Here is a 17740-nt window from a genome sequence, read left to right on the forward strand (position 1 = left end):
ATTCTCCACAAAATCTGACAGTAGAATGATATATGCCATAACACCATTGTCATTCAGACAGTTAGCCAAAACACTTGTATAGAATGTTAAAATAGGGCAAATGAGAGATTCAGTTACAGAGTGGTAAACCAAAGAGACCATCAGATGGTGACTATCCGCTTACTGCAGGCTGCCCAGCCCTTACCTCAGTCAGATCTCTGACCCAAATAAGCCTACATACTATAAGTGAATACCATTCATGTCCAGCTATAGAACATTTGCCCTTTACGGCATTGTCACCATCACTTCAAGTCATTTAGAAGTTGACACATTATTCCAATATGTTATTTATGTTTTTTAAAGTGATATATCTTACTACTGAGAATTGTCTTTAGAGTTTGTAGAACAATTAAAAAAGTGTGTCCACTGTTAATAAATATTCCTCCTCATAGTAGGTTTGACCTTTGGAAATTATAAAATGTTATTAAGATCCAGTCTGAAGAAAGAGCAAATTGGATAATAGTGTTTGGGTCAAACCTGCCTAACTACTTACTTCTTTTATTCATATCTATTTGAATTCTAGGAAAATGTCCCACAGAGGTTGGTCCAAATCATTTCTAATCTCTTTACATTTCAAACCTATCCTAGATCCTTCAGTGTCAGCAAATGACCTTATTTCCTAGGTCACTGAAAAGATGGAGCTTTTTCAACTTCATTAGTCTCCCTGTTAAGATTGATATGAATCTATACTACCAGACTCCTTGCCAGTTATCTGTGTGTTTCTCAAACATGCTGTCCACACAAGCACACTGTATACAATTTTGCTCTACAAATGGTTTATCAGTACACTTAAGGAGAGGCACACAATGCTTCTGCTTATAAGTTAAAGTGATCTTTATCTGTAAACCCATAGATTAGGAATAGGAGAAGCCTGAGTTATGTGAGCTGGAAGACTTCTTAGGAGTCCACTAACCTTATTCTCTTCTGTGAATGATGAACAAATTAAGATCCAAGGAGAGTAAATGGCTTACTTAAAGTCACAGCTAATTAGCAGAAACGCTGAGATCAGATCTTATAACTACTGCTTCTCATCCTAGCTGTTCCCCCTCCCCCCCCTTTTTTTTACTACTTTGTACTGCCTCTTCAAATCACCGTGAATAACAGAAGGCATGCAGACAAGAACTGGGAGACCATACAAGTTTTCATTCTAAATTTTGGTGAGGAGAATGAAGCATCAAACACTGAAATTTCTTTATTATTTCAGGAATTCTTTTCCAATAATAGATGCTTATAGAAATTTTTACCAGATAGATCATCACAACTTGCTCCAGTCTTGTGGTGTCTAATCATAGTGCCAGAAACAAATTAAAGAGCTCCTAAGATTTTCAAAGGGAATTTTAAATGTGCAACTTAAAACAAGAACATTAAGAAATATAAAGATCTACTAATCAAAAAGTGTGCATTTTCTTTCACTAATATAAATGACAGTTTCACACAAACATTTTATGCCCAACATTTTATGCCCACACTCTTAAAATCCATTCTAAAAAAGCAAAGTCATTTCTGCAGATGCCCTGAAGTAATTTCAGTAATACTCTATAGTATCTAGAGTGATAGCAAAAGTGGTTATCCAATCTCCAAGGTAAGTCATAACTTTGAAGAGACAGCAATATGTAAGCACTTTATCTTGCCATCATAAGGCTCAAAACTGGAGAGCTTTTAGACTTGGGCTTCAATCCTTCTCCTGCCATCAGGAGGAGAGAAATACTATATTAATGCTTTGTAGGGTCTAGAACCATACAATGCAACTTTTGGTAGAACCTTATAAAATTGTACGTAAGTTTTCAGGAAACAAGGGATATCTGAGATCTAAATTAAATTCAGATATTCATAATGCTGACATTTACATAAGGCATTACACAAAGAAAGAGGAACCTCAAATTCCACCAAGCCTACATACATGAAGTAGCAGCATCATTTCAAAAATGATAATTATAAAATTCAAAGATAAGTCTAAGCAGAGAGAGACAGAGAGAAACACTACATCATTTTGTTGCTACCAATAGCACTGACTTAAAAAACATGACAGATAAGATTAGCTAAACATCTTGCAGTTCTCCAAGGATCTATTGGTAAGTGAGAGCCACAGGAAAGCAATGGGAAAATGTGTTTTTGGTTGACTATTTCCAACTATATGCTTCTAGCAACCTAATTTTATTTCATTTATCACTTTACTAGGATATAATTAGTGTTTTTCTTCCATACTGGATTAAAGGTGGTGAGCACTGAATGGTAGCAACATTATCTTATCAGGAAAGAAATCAATATCCTGTGGTTGTGTCTGACTTTAAAAACATAAAGGATTATGTAACTAAAATAACATGTATAAGGCCTCACATAAGGAAACAAGGTAGAATATGCATTGTGATTAACTTATACATTTAATAATTAAGGCTAATATTTTATAAGCCTTACCTTCTTTGAAAATTCTGCTGCTTTTTGTTCACTTTCTTCAACTTTTGCCTTATTCACACAAGAATCTATTAAGATTGACCAAAAATGATTAGAAATTATTTAATTGGACCACTAGGCAAATGATGGCTGCCAGCCTATAATTTTACTACGGAGGCTATCATTTTTATGTCAACTGATGTTAAGAGGGAAACTGACTTATACTACACATTAAACATAAACTACCAGATTTTCTTTCTTTTGTATACTACCTGAATTCAATGATAGTATTGTGGAGGCACAAAACCAAGCATCTGAGAATATATTTGACACAATCATCATCATTTACATGTATTCCATTATTTGCCAACTTTATCTATCACAGAACATTAAAATATTTTGTAGCTTATTATGGGTAGAGAAGTGCCAAAGAACTATGGTTAAGATTATTAAGGCTCAAAATGACTCAAAATAAGACTAGAGGGGGAGGTACAACATACAAAGATTTCACTTGAACAACTTCGAATCAGGGGCAGAATATATTATGTAAATAAGAAACCAAACATCAAACTTCTCCGGTCTAATCTAACACTCCAGAAAGTAAGTAACTGAAGAATCCGCTTTGGGAAACATTCTCACTATTATATATACAGTCTATTCTATATACCAATACCCAACCATGTTATACCTATTTATTTACCTAAAAGAAATGAAGGCATATGTCTATACCCAGATTTGTATGTGAATGTTCATAGCAACTTTGTTTATAATAGCCAAAACCTACAAAGAAAGCAAATGTCCACTAACAAATAAATGTATAAACAGATTGTGGTATATCCATATACTGAAATAGCATTCAGTTATAAAATCAAATGATACATGGAATACCACAACACAAATGAATCTCAAAATAATTATGCTGAATGAAAACAAGCCAAAAGAGACGGCACATGCTATATGCTTCCTTTTACATAAAATTTTAGAAAATGAAACTAGTCTATACTGAGAGAAGGCAGATCAGTGATTATCTCAGGATGAGGAGAGGTAGGGAGGCATGGGAAGGAAAGACGACAAATGGGAAGACAGAAATTCTAGGGGGTGACAGAGATGATTATAATCTTGACTGTGATGATTTTAAATGTACACACAAACATCAAAATTTATCAAATTTTACACTTTATCAAGTTTTTTTTTTCATATGTCAAGAATACCATTAATTAAGTTTTTTCTTCTTTGTAAATAAACAATGTGTGGCTGGAGCAAGGCAACTAAAGAACAAATTGGGAAATGGTTAGATCAAAGAGGAGTCAGATCTGTGTTGTGCCGGCAATGATTGGTAATGAGTTTGATTAAAATTTCAATGGGAAGACATTGAAGAAATTTAGGCCAGGATATGATCTGATTTATAAAATAATATACTAGACTTACAGACCTGTGAAATCAGAAGAGACTCTATCATCCTCAAGTTCAGGTGAGCTTAGAATAGAGATCCATAGATTTCTTAGAAGTTCTTGAAGCACCTGTTAATTTGTGTGCATGCGTGTTCTAATGAAAGTTTCACAGCCTTTATTAGCTACTCAAGACCTCTGAGCATAAAATATTAAGAACTACACATATACTTGAGTAATCTGAATTTCGAGCTGAGGAAACTGAAGCCTAGAGAAGTTGTATAAGGTCATAATGGGTTTTTAATACTGACTATGTTCTCTCACCTGATCCCTTCATGTTTTCTCACCTCACTGCTCTTGATAAAGGGGACACATTCTTAAATACCTGGCACACAGTATACAAAACAAATATCTATTTAATACTGAATGAGTTAGCCAAAATCAACATTTAGTGTGTATGTGCCAACTATGGTCCACAATAGATAAGCCAATTTAAATATTTGGAAACAGTTCCTTATAACTCTCTCACCAAATATGAATAAACCACTGAGTTTATTAAACTAACGGAAAAAGATGCAGTGATGCCAGCATTCACATTAATTGTAGGCACAAGGTACACTGGCACAAGCTTTCTGAAAAGCATTTAGCCTTTCAAAGTTCATACCCTCACTTAGAGGAATCAATCCTAAGGAAATATTGAGAAGAAGCCAAATATTTATATTAAGAATGTTCACAGCCAATTCATTTATAATTGTAAATATGTGAAAACAATCTGTATGTATAATAAGGACTAGTCAAGACAATTATGATATTCTACAAAATGGAATATTATATAGACATACAAAGTCAGATTTTGAAAGGTTAATATTGAAACATTCTAATAATATAATGCTCCATGAAAAATCATCATATAGATAGAAGAGAAATGGATGGAGGGAGAGAGAGCAAGAGCTAGACAGAGATGGAGATGAAGATGGAGATAAGAAGATGTACTGAGCTGAAAAGTAATGCTGAAATGTACTGAGCTTGAAAAGTATTATTGGTGGTTTATTTTATCACTTATATAAGCCTCTAGACTGCCTCTAATAAGTGAGCATGAGTTTTACAATCAAGATAAGAATTATACATGATAAGTAATAAGGAATTCATCTGAATATTACTTGAGTCTTCCTGTGCTATGGAGTGAAGAATAGCATACAATTAGCATTCAACAGCTGTTGTTTTCTATCATTAAAGACAAATGAGTTCATGCTTGAATCTTAGCAATAGTGATTTCGATTAGGTATAAATAAAACGGCTTAACTATAAGGTCATATGGCATAGTATATTTCATAAGAGAGGTTGCCCATCATCCTTCAGTGATTATTCCAGAAAGGGTAGCTAGTTACCGTCTCGGATTATATAAGGTCATTTCCTTAGCAATCCAAGTAGATGAACATGATCATCTCAAATTCTTTCCCAGCTCTAAGGTCTATGAAAATATAAACTGATCTATTTTCATACAATTAAAATGGATACATGTATACGTATGGCTGAGTCTCTTTGCTATTCACCTGAAACTATCACAACATTGTTAATTGGCCATATCCCAATACAAAATAAAAAGCTTTTTTTTAAAAAAAAAAAAAAAGGTCTTAAATTACTAAATTAGCCTGTATTTCTTTTTCTAGGACCTGAATACTAACATGGCATTACTAATTAGACCCTACTGTACACATGATTTACACAAAGCCACAAAGGTATCAGAATAAACTTAATCAACAGATTTAAGTCATGTTTCTAAAAAGCAAGGCACTGACCCCTAATATAATGTCCGTTGGTGCAGCATTGATTTTAAACTCAATTCAAGAGTGTTGAAACTTAACAAACAGATTAGGATTTCCAATCACACAGGCAGAACTCTCATGATCATCATAATTAATAATTAGAGCAAATGAGTACCCATGGACACAATGACCTACCATATTAAAAGAAGAAGTTTAGTGAGAGAGCTACACTTGAAAAGTGTCTATTATACCCACAATCAAAAGACATTGAGGATTATGTCACATACCTATCAGATGAGTAAAATCAATGTCTAATCTTTGTCTATACTTGAAATCTGGATCCATTCCACTGCAGTGCAACACTATCTGTGAAACACACTCCTCAATTATTTTGTAATACTGCGGCCTGCAAAAGAGAAGAAGTGTTCTTGAATACCTTTTCTACCCAGACAAATCTATTTTAAGAAATGATTCTGCATGATAAAGAAAACTAACTCATTTTCTAGCAGGTTAAAAACTCTTTCTAGACATTACTCTCTCTCAGGAAAAACATGCCTGAGCTTAAAGGTAGGCTGGACATTACAATGCAAAACCCACTGCAATATAATCAACTGTGAATATCTTGATTTAATACTCGAGCTTGCAGGGATTCATGCTTGTGTTCAAAAACACTTATCAACCTTATCTACTTACTTAAGCTATTATTCCTAAAGTTAATAAAAACAAATGACTTTTTAGTCCTGCATCTATGGGTAAAGAAAAGGTTCTAGGCCTCTCCAAGTTCTCAGTTTCAATAAGGGATGAGTATCTTGGCATTACATGGCAAACGATGTCTTGAATTTACGGCCACACTGTTACTCAAGATAGCTATAACATCTTTTACAAAACTGGACTGGGCCACTTACGTTACAGACTATACCAAAGATCTATTTATACACATATTTTTAAAGATTTATTTTATAGAAGCATACACACTAAATACGCATGGCTATAGCTTCAATTTGTTCAAAGTGTCAAAGGTTCTAAAACATTTCCTAATTCTGTAATCTATCAAGGTAATTATGACCTTAAAAATGACCACTTACATACTTCAAAAATTTTTTAAAAGTACATTTAGCATTAAAATTGGGGGAAAATTTAGCATTTATCAGCAGCTAATAAATTCAGAGAAAAATCAGAAGGAAATACCACTATGGACAAATTGTAACATAAACATCCCTAAAATGAGTGTGCTGATAACTACTCCAACTACTAAAAGTTTGCAAACAAAGCCAAACATATTCTAATTGCACTTATGTCTTTTGTCATGGGGCTGGTCTCGAGGATAAGAATAAACAGTAATATATATTACATATCTGAGGCTTTTTCAAGTCATCAAAAGATCTACGGTAAATAATATCAGATTATAATCAATCAGGTCAAAGACTCTCTGGATAAACAAAGAAAACACAATCATTCTCTTTAAGACAAAGTATCCATCAGTAGAATAAAAGCACTAGGGACTCATCTACCTCACATGGATGTTCTCAGGATGAAAACAATGTCATATTAGAACAACTTCTCATTCATTCAAAGTTACTGAGAAATGGACACAAATTATTTCCCCAGGTAACTGTACCCATGGGCACTGTACCCCTTTACTTACCACCACTTATTTAAGAAAACAACAATCATTTTACATTGTATTACTATCTTTCCTGTTTAAAAAAGAATAGCATATAATATTTTAAACATTTTTCTGGTCTCTGTAACATCACGATGCCCATCAGTTATTGTACTGGTCTGAACTATAATAGAACTGTAATTGTAGTCTAAGGGCTTTAGATCTGTCATTTTGGTTGTGACTGTACCTGACCCCATGGTACTGTCCCTTGCCTTTTAATGAAGCAAGGTTTGAGAAATCAGAGAGATCTAGTTTGCTAGAATTTCACACATATCAGAGTATAAAGAACAACTATAAGTCTCCTGAACAGTTAAATGTAAGATCATGAGATCATGATTGCCGGTTTATGGATAATTTCAGTCACTTAGAAATCTTTCTCTGCTTTTCAGATATATTCCCAGAACTGGACTCTGAAATTTATGACTTCATATGGATTACTATTATATTCATTTATTTAGAAGAATTACATTATTGTGTATAAAGCTAAAATATTAATATTACTATTTTCTTAGATAAGTTCATATCTATTACTAGATAAATACTATACAAGAGGAATAACAATAGTCTTACTTATCAAATGTACAAGAACTTAAAAATTCTACCATAGACTCTTTGAAGGTTACTCTGTGCTACAAAAAAATTCATTACAGGGTCAGTAAAATCTGTTGGGTTTATTGCTACTGAAATGGCATACATCATTTTTGTAAGCAGATTCTTCTGGCCCAATGAAAAATTAATTAACATCTTTTTAAAAAATGTTACCTAAAGTCATCAAATTCTTATACTCTATGTATGTATATACTGTCTAGTCCTCACTACATTGCTAATTTTCCTTTAATATCTAATTCAAATTACACAAATCGTACTCTTAAGCCTCTTACCTGATATAATAGTCATTTCTGATGAGCAAAAAATGTTGTAGAATGGATAATAAATAATTTTCAGCAGCAGTGTCCTTCAACATATTATACAGAAGATGGTATACTTCATTCATATCAGTGGAAAGTGAGTAAAGGAATAAAATGATTGCTGATTCACTTTCATTCATAACAAAAGCAGCTTCATTTTTAAAACACTGAGAGATCATTTTGTTTCCGTTACTATTTCTCAACTTTCAACTCTATGATCCAGGATTTAAACATTTGCATAAAGAAATTTAATCTATGGATCACTTTAACATTTTAACCACAGAAACAGACTTAAAAGGACTTAAACATTTAGCCATTAAAGACTTAAATGATGAGTTATACATTATATTTTGAATTACAGCTTACAGTTGGTACCAGTGGAATAGCAAATGCCATTAATGAAAACGAGTTTTTCTTAACCTTCCTATATTTATGATGGAGCATTTATATTATTCATACAAGCCACTACTCCTCCTTTTTCACTGCTACACAAGATAGTAACGCAAAGGAGCACTGTGTGGACTGCTAAAAGTTCATAAAAATCAGTTTCATTTTATATAGATGAACCATTATGTATGAAATCATTACAATTTGCATTCATTTGTATTTCAGTTTTTGATAAAAGAGGGAGGCTAAAGACAAAGAAACCTGAAACATTTTTCTTACGATGTAAAAAGGGTGGTAGAAGTTTAAATGCTTTTATTAAACTAGAAAACAGATTTCAAATATGGATTCACTTTTATAAGAAAAGCAAGGACCTAAAAAGTTGATGGAAAAGAAAAGTAGAAGAGGAGATGCAATCCAGTATCTTAAAAATAACCTGAACTGTCAACATTTTCTCTGAAGTAGAATTAAGTATATGATGGATTACTTCTTACACCTCAAGTTAAGAGTGTTGTGCTAGAGTCTCATAAGGTCCTTTCAATGGCTATGGAATAGATCCAAAAAATAGATTTGTGGTGAGGAAACATTTATACAAAGCAAGATATTTATTGATATAAAACATATTTAATATTATGGAAACTGCTGTAAACTAGAGTCACTGATGAAGGATATGAAATTACTGGAAATTATCTCTCGTAATAACAAAATTGTTAGTCACTGCACTTATCCAGTACTCAAGTGTAAGACATTTTGACAGGAACAGTGGAGGAAAAAGTTGAAATACTTCTGCCCTCCATTTCATAGGGGCATAGAAGTGTACCTAAATAAGACAGATACAGGCAAAGTACTACAGGGCGAAGGAGATGACTGAAGAAGCCATTATAGACAGAAAGTGCAGCTCAAAGGGCCTTTTGGTTCTGATGTATTTCCCCATCTCCCCAGAACCCACAGGTAAGAAATTTAGTGTATGTGAAACAAATGGCCAGCAATGCGATGACAATCATCTTTTATATCTAAAATCATTTTGTATAAAACTGTTGCCACAGAAAGGTTATATGATAGTTGCATTTGACTCAAATGCTTCCACTCTAGCAGCTTTGTTCTAGTCAGACCCTATCACATTTAAACTGTTTTTTCCCCCCTAAGGAACCAAAATATTTAGAATAAAAAAAGACATTTATTTGAACTGAATGATATCTCTAAATCACTGGGATACCATTTAATAAACTGAAAATGTAGATCACCTATAGTCACATATGAACTCACTGAACTTTTCCCCAAAAATCCTTATCCATGAGGAATATTGCCTGAGGCTCTTGTCTATTTAAGACCATTGAACAGAGTATACCTATAATGCTGCAAGCTATTGTGTGGATTTCAATATACTCTGTGTAAATCATCAGGAGAGTCTGACAATTCTTCAACACGAATCTCAAGGACAGCATCATAGTGAGGTTCTTATATAAATAAATGATATAAATTGGGCTGGCAGACAAGAATTCTAATAATGGTTCACAAAATCACCCACACATCCCTTTTTCACAGTACATGCAAAATGATTTTTCTGGTTTGTAAAAAGGATATTCCATTTCTGCGCGAATGTCATTGAGACGGTGTGATAATTCAGTTAGGTCGTCCTCTTTGTTCTCATCAAATACTTTCAACTGAATATCAAGCTCATCATTCTCTTTTTCTTTCAAATCCTAATATATAAACAGAAAACTTAACAACCAAATAACAGTTTGACAACACCATACTTTGGAAATAAAGCCCTGATACTATTATTTATTTGCATACACAGAAGCAATTTCAAATATTGACCCAGGCACTTGGTTTCCTGTAAGAAAGTAAATGTACTCTGTTTTTCTATTTTAAAATGAAAAAACCTCATTGCATTCACTGAATTTTCTTTTCATACCCCAGAGTTTGATGATTCACTTTAAAAAATTAACGATCACTTTTACAACGGAAAAAAACTAATTGCTAACAACTCAAATTAAATGCTGTCGTTTTGACTAAACACACTAATCAAAGATTGCAAAAGAACACATGCAGTTAGAACATTCACATATGCCTCTGGAAAAAAATGCAAATATGATCAATTGTATTAATGAAGAACAAATGCAAGGATATATTCAAGCACAACAGTTCCAAGTATGGCGTGAAAAGTTGTATAAACAAATTTATTTTAAAAGATATTTTGTGATTTTAAAGCAAAAAGGCATCACAATTTTTTAATCAAGATGCACAACTAGCCTCCTCCCCCACCTTTTATTTTTGCTTAGCTGAATCACAAAATACCAACTTGGGCATCAAAGATTTGTTTTTGTAATACATTATAAGCACATGTATTACAAACTCCTGATAATTTTCAAAATCATAGTATAAACAAAATCTTTGGAAGCATTCCACAATAGAGATTGTTGGGCTTAATATATATCACCTGGAATATCTTTTAATATGTGTCCTTTAACTTGCCGCTTTCAAAACCCAAATTGATAATCACAACTGTGGATACTCAAGGGTGTTACAGAGAGACTAGGATGTTCAGAGCTGAGCTTGAACTCTAAAAGGAAATGCAAGCACGGTGTACTTCAAATTCGGTCGATAAAACAAACTCAGATGCATTTTTTGTTTGTTTGTTTTCACTCACTAAGGACAATTACAAATAGAGATGTAATGGCTATTACTGAAACCAAACACAAACTTAAACAATTTCTAGGTGTTTTTTCCTAACATTCACATACATAAGAATTTACTGAAAATTTACCTACAGAGCATATGAAAGTATTAATATGTTTTAATATGAAATACATAACAAATACATGCATTTAAGTTTAGTTACCTCTTTAGTAATAATTTGTTTTAGGTCTAACTTTTCACTTTGAAGGGGAATGAAGAAATTTATTGGAATGTGAAGTTACCTAACATTGATGAGTTATATTATCAAGTGATTTCTGAACTCGATTCAGAAAAGAGCAGAAATCAGACACATCCAATGAAGAAAAAACCTTTAATACATTTTATAATACAGAATTTTTCCTTATTCTTATGTCATAATATATTCTTTCTTAGATGCTCACTATCAAATTTTAACACATTCAAATATGTTTGACTAGAAAAAACAAGTTAAATACTGTCATTTACTAAGCCTCAGAAATTTACAAAAACATGGAATTAACCTGTATGACCTAAATACTTTCAGTAAAAACAACTGGTTAAATGTTTATTTCCATTTTTAATTAGGACAATATATTATTTATATAGTATATATAGTATGTGAATATATATAACACAATATAAAATATAGATATGCATAAATGAAATATCTCATAAATAGTTTGTTAACAATGTACCATTAAAACACATATGCATATCTACATACACACATATATATATAAAAACTTTCTTTCATTCAAATGTCAAACCTTGAAAGGTATATTCAAAAATTCTTGATTAAATAAATATTTAATGAATTAATACAATTTTTATACAGCACAAATGTGACAGATACCTTATTGGAATATGGGAAATGCATCACTGAAGTTTTATATTTTGAATGAAGAATGACATAAAATTACTGAATTACACTGTTAATTATGTGAAATACTGTAAATATGTTTCAGATATTTTTTGAACAGATTTGCTGTACAGATACAGAACATTAGAAGCAGTTTCTCTAAAATAGATAGTCACATCTTTATAATATGGTGTACTTCAAAGGAAATCAAAGTCCATTACCAGTATATGACTGATTACCAGTCAAGCCATCAAAAGTGAGTCTTCAAAAGGATAAGAAAGGGTTTGTCGGTCTTCTAAAAGAGGTTAAGAATGCTAGCTGCCTACAGACACAATTTCGTACTGTCTTGTTCCTTCACATACCTGATTTATCTAGTATTTTCTTAATTTATTTAACTAAATAAATGGCAGATGTAGAAAACTTCACAAGAAATCAATGTAAGTTAACCACAGAGCAAATACTATTTTAAAAATCACTATGTAGTGTTTAACAACTCATTTGTCCCAAATTACTAAAGCAAATTTATGAAAAATGAATTTTCCAGTAAGTGAAATATAATTTCTTTAAACATCACAATGTATCTATTGAGACAGTGCAAATTTTGAAAATAAATTTCTAACAGAATGTAATTAAAATAATTGTCATTGTCTTGATGATTTCAATAATTATATGAAAAAACATATTATTCTACTACAATGATGGTCTCAGGGATTATTGAAATGCTAAGAACTGTTTTTTCCCTAGCACTTAATGATTCCAGATAGGTATAACTTTTGATCCATATGCCAACAATTTATATTAGCCGTAGTCACATCTAATTTTCTGCTTTGAATATGATATATTCTAGAAAATTCCTGTTACACAGTGTATAAAATAAGAGTAAACAGGATAAAAATAAGGATATGAAAGACTCATCGTTGAATATATTATTAGGTTTCCACGCATGTGTAAAAGCTGTTTAAAGTTATTATGCATTATACTGGTTGAAATGTAAATATTTAGTACATTAGATAGATAATAGTTGACATGCTAGGGACATCTAGTGTAAATTAAAGCATGCCCATTCTGAGTTCTCCAAATTTTGATAATGAAACTACAAGAACACCACCAACAGTAGGGTCTATCTGCCTAGATTCTGTTTCTCATATTGTGTATCAGAAATACATGGGAAGGATTATTTTTTCAAAACAAACATCTCTGCCCCACCTCTAATAAGATTGCTATAGGCTCTTTAGGGGGACAATCTGCCTGCAATGCAGGAGACCCCGGTTTGATTCCTGGGTCGGGAAGATCCCCTGGAGAAGGGATAGGCTACCCATTTCCGTATTCTTGGGTTTCCCTGGTAACTCAGATGGTAAAGAATCTGCCTGCAATGCAGGAGATCTGAGTTCGATCACTGGATTGGGAAGATACCCTGGATGAGGGCATGGCAACCCACTCCAGTATTCTTGCCTGGAATATTCCCATGGACAGAGGAGCCTCGCAGGCTACAGTCCATGGGGTCACAAAGAGTTGGACACGACTAGGCAACTAAGCACAGCACAGCTCAGTTTCTTGAGAATCAGGAAACTACTTAGCCATATTTCACTTTATTGTTATAGAAAGAAAAAAACATTGAGAATCCTTGTAGGTTCTATTCCAAAACTTGAGTAGGCAGAAATGGGACACTTCTCACTTTCCTCTTGCTGAGGAATCACTGAGACCTAAGAATTAGGGCATACTGAAGAGATATGGTAGTTAAAGAAAAATCTAACTGGAAGCATGTTTAGAAGTACAGGGTACCTACCACAAGAGGCTATATATATATATATATATATATATATATATATATATATATATATATATATGTATATATATATATATGTATATATATATATATATACATATATATGTATATATATATATATGTGTATATATATATATGCACACAGCAGCTATAGGGCCAATAGGAAAGTACAGCTAAGAAACACTGATGCAAAACCTTAGCTGTCAATGTAACCAAATGAAAAGTACCATGAGACCAGTGAATAGCAGAGATGAGCACATCCTGACAAAAGTATAAAACATAAGAACAAGAGCTATTATGTACACTTTCTGAAAAGATGAGGACTTAAATAAATTGAGAGTCACCATTTTCTTGACCAGTCATTCAGTAGTATAAGGTAGAAAATGAATGTTCAATTATAGACATAGGGAAATGAAAGCTGGAAGAGTAACAACAACAAAGGCAGAAAAACACCACATATTAGTAAGTGACTAGAGAATGCTCAGGAGCCCCTGAGGCCAACAAGTGTCCAAAGACATGATTATTCTCCCAGAAACAGAGGAACAATCCCTGGAGGACAAAGATGGAAAGTAGTGAGTAGGCAGCTCAAAAGCACACTAGAATCCAGACTGTAATATTACCTACATAATTACATACTGTAATATTAGCTACATAAGGCCACAGTCTTTTCATGAGGAGAGATTTGTGAGAAAAGAAGAATAAATATGTAGCATACACTATTAATTAATGAATGTCCCTAAGTTAATTGCGTGTGAGAAGAAAGTGTTAGTCACTCAGTCGTGTCTGACTCTTTGGCATCTCATGGATTGTAGTCTGCCAGGCTCCTCTGTCCATGGGGATTCTCCGGGCAATAATACCGAAGTGGGTAGACATTCCCATCTCCAGAGGATCTTCCCAACCCAGGGGATCAAGGTCTCCTGTTTGGCAAGTGGATTCTTTACTGTCTGAGACACCAGGGAAGTCCCAAGTTAACCTCATGCTGAACATCTCAGGTCATTTATGACTCACTGCAACCAATTCCTTGGTTTATAAAGTCATGGATGAAAGAACCACTCAAAGTGGAACTGACATAGAAATTTCTAAAACTGCATAGACTCAATCATATATCTTATTAAAATGGGTCTCAATGGACCTAATTATATATTTTATGATGATGAGTTTTAACTACTTTCAGTTAAGATCATCAGAATACAAGTTACAGATGCATGCTACACACTAGTTTCTCACCAGGAAATTTCCCTGATTTTGGTTATTTCGAAAACCCTAGGAATACCTTATATACATGCTCATTAATATCTGTTTTGTTTTTTCTTTACAGGGTCCTTTTATTCCATTCTGCTCCTTTTACTTCTTATTTATCTCATATGGCTCGAGTAGATTAAATAAAGAGACTAGTGAGATTTTGCTTATCTTCTTTAACAATGCCATGGCCTTGAACAAACTCCTTCATCAGTTAACATAATAAAGTCATGGCAGCTGCATATCTATTTATAGAATAAGTGTGTTGATTTATCCTAGAACAAGCTTATAGTTATTTCAAAAATGTTTTTAACAGCATCATAATTAGAGCGAATAACCACACTCAATTTAAGAAATAAAACTGCTTTTCTTTTAGAAAAGTTGCTACAGAATTGGTAACAAGAATACAGTTTTTATTATGTATCTAGAATATATTAATCAAAATTCTATGCATACTTATGTTGAATATAAAGGAAATCAATCTAAGTTATCAAAGAGGAGAGCAAAAAATTTTTATTGAAAATTGAAATGGCAAAAAAAATAGCAGTCTTTTATGTTCTCAGTATTCAAAACTCAAAGAAAAGAAGTTTCCTTTTGACTTTAAGGAAACCAAAAAAGTCATCACTTCTGGACATATCATTAGCTGAATTCTGAATCCTCAGCTGTATGTAGAGACTAGTAATACTGCAATATCAAAAAGTTTGCAAAGCATCTAATCCCTTATAAAAGAAAACAGTAAGGCACATTTACTTATTTGGCTGCAAGTACTTTTGTCTAAAGACAGAAAAACATTAAAGTTCCTAAGCATTAAAAAAGTGCACATTCCACTTACTGGTAACATTGTTTTTAGTCCTGAACGAAGGAATTCATTCCTTAAATGTATTCGAAAATCAAGCTCATAAGGAGATGTGACAAGCGCATTTATAAACTGCATGCAGGCCACCTGCAATTATAAAGTAAACTTTGTTAAAAAAAAAAGTTTATTTAATTACAGAAATACTTAATGCTTTCAGATAACTTTTTTTCCATATACTACAGGCAAAGAAACATACATTATAAAATACATTAAGAAAGGCAAATATTTATATAAGTATAATGACCACGACTTTATAGTAGAAACAAAGAAATTAACAATAAAGTTTCTGATGTCCAGAGCAATTCTAACAAAGGTAAAATGCACGGTAAAGTATTGCTGTATTTTGCTAAACTATATGAAGGAATATGATATTTTCTCTGAAAAACTCAGATTTCCAACAGTGTGGATATAGAGCCCTTTAAAAAGATCATAAAATATATCTTCCATTTCCAGCTATCCTCAGCACGCACTTGGTCTCAATCCTATATGGTTATAAATACTTTCCTAAAATAAATCAAATAAAGCTATGAAAGTATACTGATATTAAAGAGTAGTGATAACTTAGAGATATTATTACACTGATTTATACATGCTCCATTCTATTAAATGGATCTGCACAAAATATAGACTATTAAAATATATGATTAAGATGAATTAATTTACTACCTAAAAAAATGAATGCAAGTGAATTAATATCAACTAGAAGGCACAGTGACAGAAATACTCATGTGCATTGCATGGTAAAGTAAATATAAGAGCTTGTTTTCAAGTAAATGTGATTCTTTACTTATATTGATGCTAGAAAATGGGTTTTGGTTTTCCCCTGATATTGAGCCTCCTTATTAAAAAAGGGGGGGAGTTATTTTCTGGTAATGGCAAGCTAGTAGAGTATCAACCAAATGCTAATTGTCAGGTATTCCAAAGATTATTCCTCATTTTTTAAAAATGCTCAAGTCTAAGACAATTGGCTGATAGTTTAACTGAAGAGCTGTACATTGAAATTGATTATTTTTAAAGTACACAATGAGAAGTTAGAGTGTTCAAAGAGCTGAATGGAAGGGGACCTCTGGAAAATATCAGATTTAGTAAAGATGCTAACTATATATAGAAAGGGACACAAATAAATCAATAGTTAGTATGAGAAAAACCCATCAGCAAAAGAAAAACATTTCAAATGTTAGTCTGACTTGACCTTATCCAGACCTGTCATCATGATAGTGATTTTTTCAAGTACTGACAAAATATCAAAAGGTATGTTGGTTTTATTTTTATATCTTTATGTTATGCAGTTAAGCTGCTTTGGGGTGGATTAGCCTATCCAGCTCACATCCAGTTTCAAAAATCAAAAGTTGTAGGCATTAAAGGGGATGATCAAGGTTGTCTTTAACATTATTAGCTACCTAAAAGATAATTGAAGTATGTAGTCCAATTTAGATGAATGCTCAAATATCAAATCACTGTGACATCTGACTAAATATCTGCCATTGACTTGGCATTACCTTTAAAGTCATATCAGGTAAGTTATTATGATGCTTACGCCTTAATGGGTTACCTAACCTTCCTATTCATAGTAAGAAAATGTTTAAGTATTCAAATAATTTAAATATGCTGGAATATAAGTTTGCACAGCATACATGTCCATAGCTATATTATCATTGTATTTGCATGACTGATTCTTGTTATGTTACGACTATGACCTGACCGAACAAGCCAAAGTACATGTCCAATCCAAAATTAATAGAGAGAAAAGTTGCCATCTGCTAGGATTGTTTTTGCCAGAAGAAATTCTAGCTTAATGGC

The 17740-nt window shown here is 32.7% G+C and overlaps 1 protein-coding gene across 15 annotated transcripts in view; it reads right to left on the minus strand.

The window, feature by feature from the left end:
- DIAPH2 (diaphanous related formin 2) overlaps positions 1-17740 on the minus strand; it is a 952992-nt gene that overhangs the window by 636796 nt on the left and 298456 nt on the right. For all 15 annotated transcript variants that reach the window (XM_081565323.1, XM_081565331.1, XM_081565339.1 and 12 more), the window contains 5 exons: positions 15917-16027; positions 10124-10242; positions 8129-8245; positions 5872-5990; positions 2455-2519 (listed from right to left, as the gene is read on the minus strand). In XM_081565323.1, the coding sequence (XP_081421449.1) occupies positions 2455-2519; positions 5872-5990; positions 8129-8245; positions 10124-10242; positions 15917-16027 (531 nt within the window). The remainder of the gene's footprint in view (positions 1-2454; positions 2520-5871; positions 5991-8128; positions 8246-10123; positions 10243-15916; positions 16028-17740) is intronic.

This window comes from Giraffa tippelskirchi, chromosome X (assembly GCF_054371585.1).
Source record: "Giraffa tippelskirchi isolate mGirTip1 chromosome X, T2T-mGirTip1v1.2.pri, whole genome shotgun sequence".
NCBI lineage: Eukaryota > Metazoa > Chordata > Mammalia > Artiodactyla > Giraffidae > Giraffa > Giraffa tippelskirchi.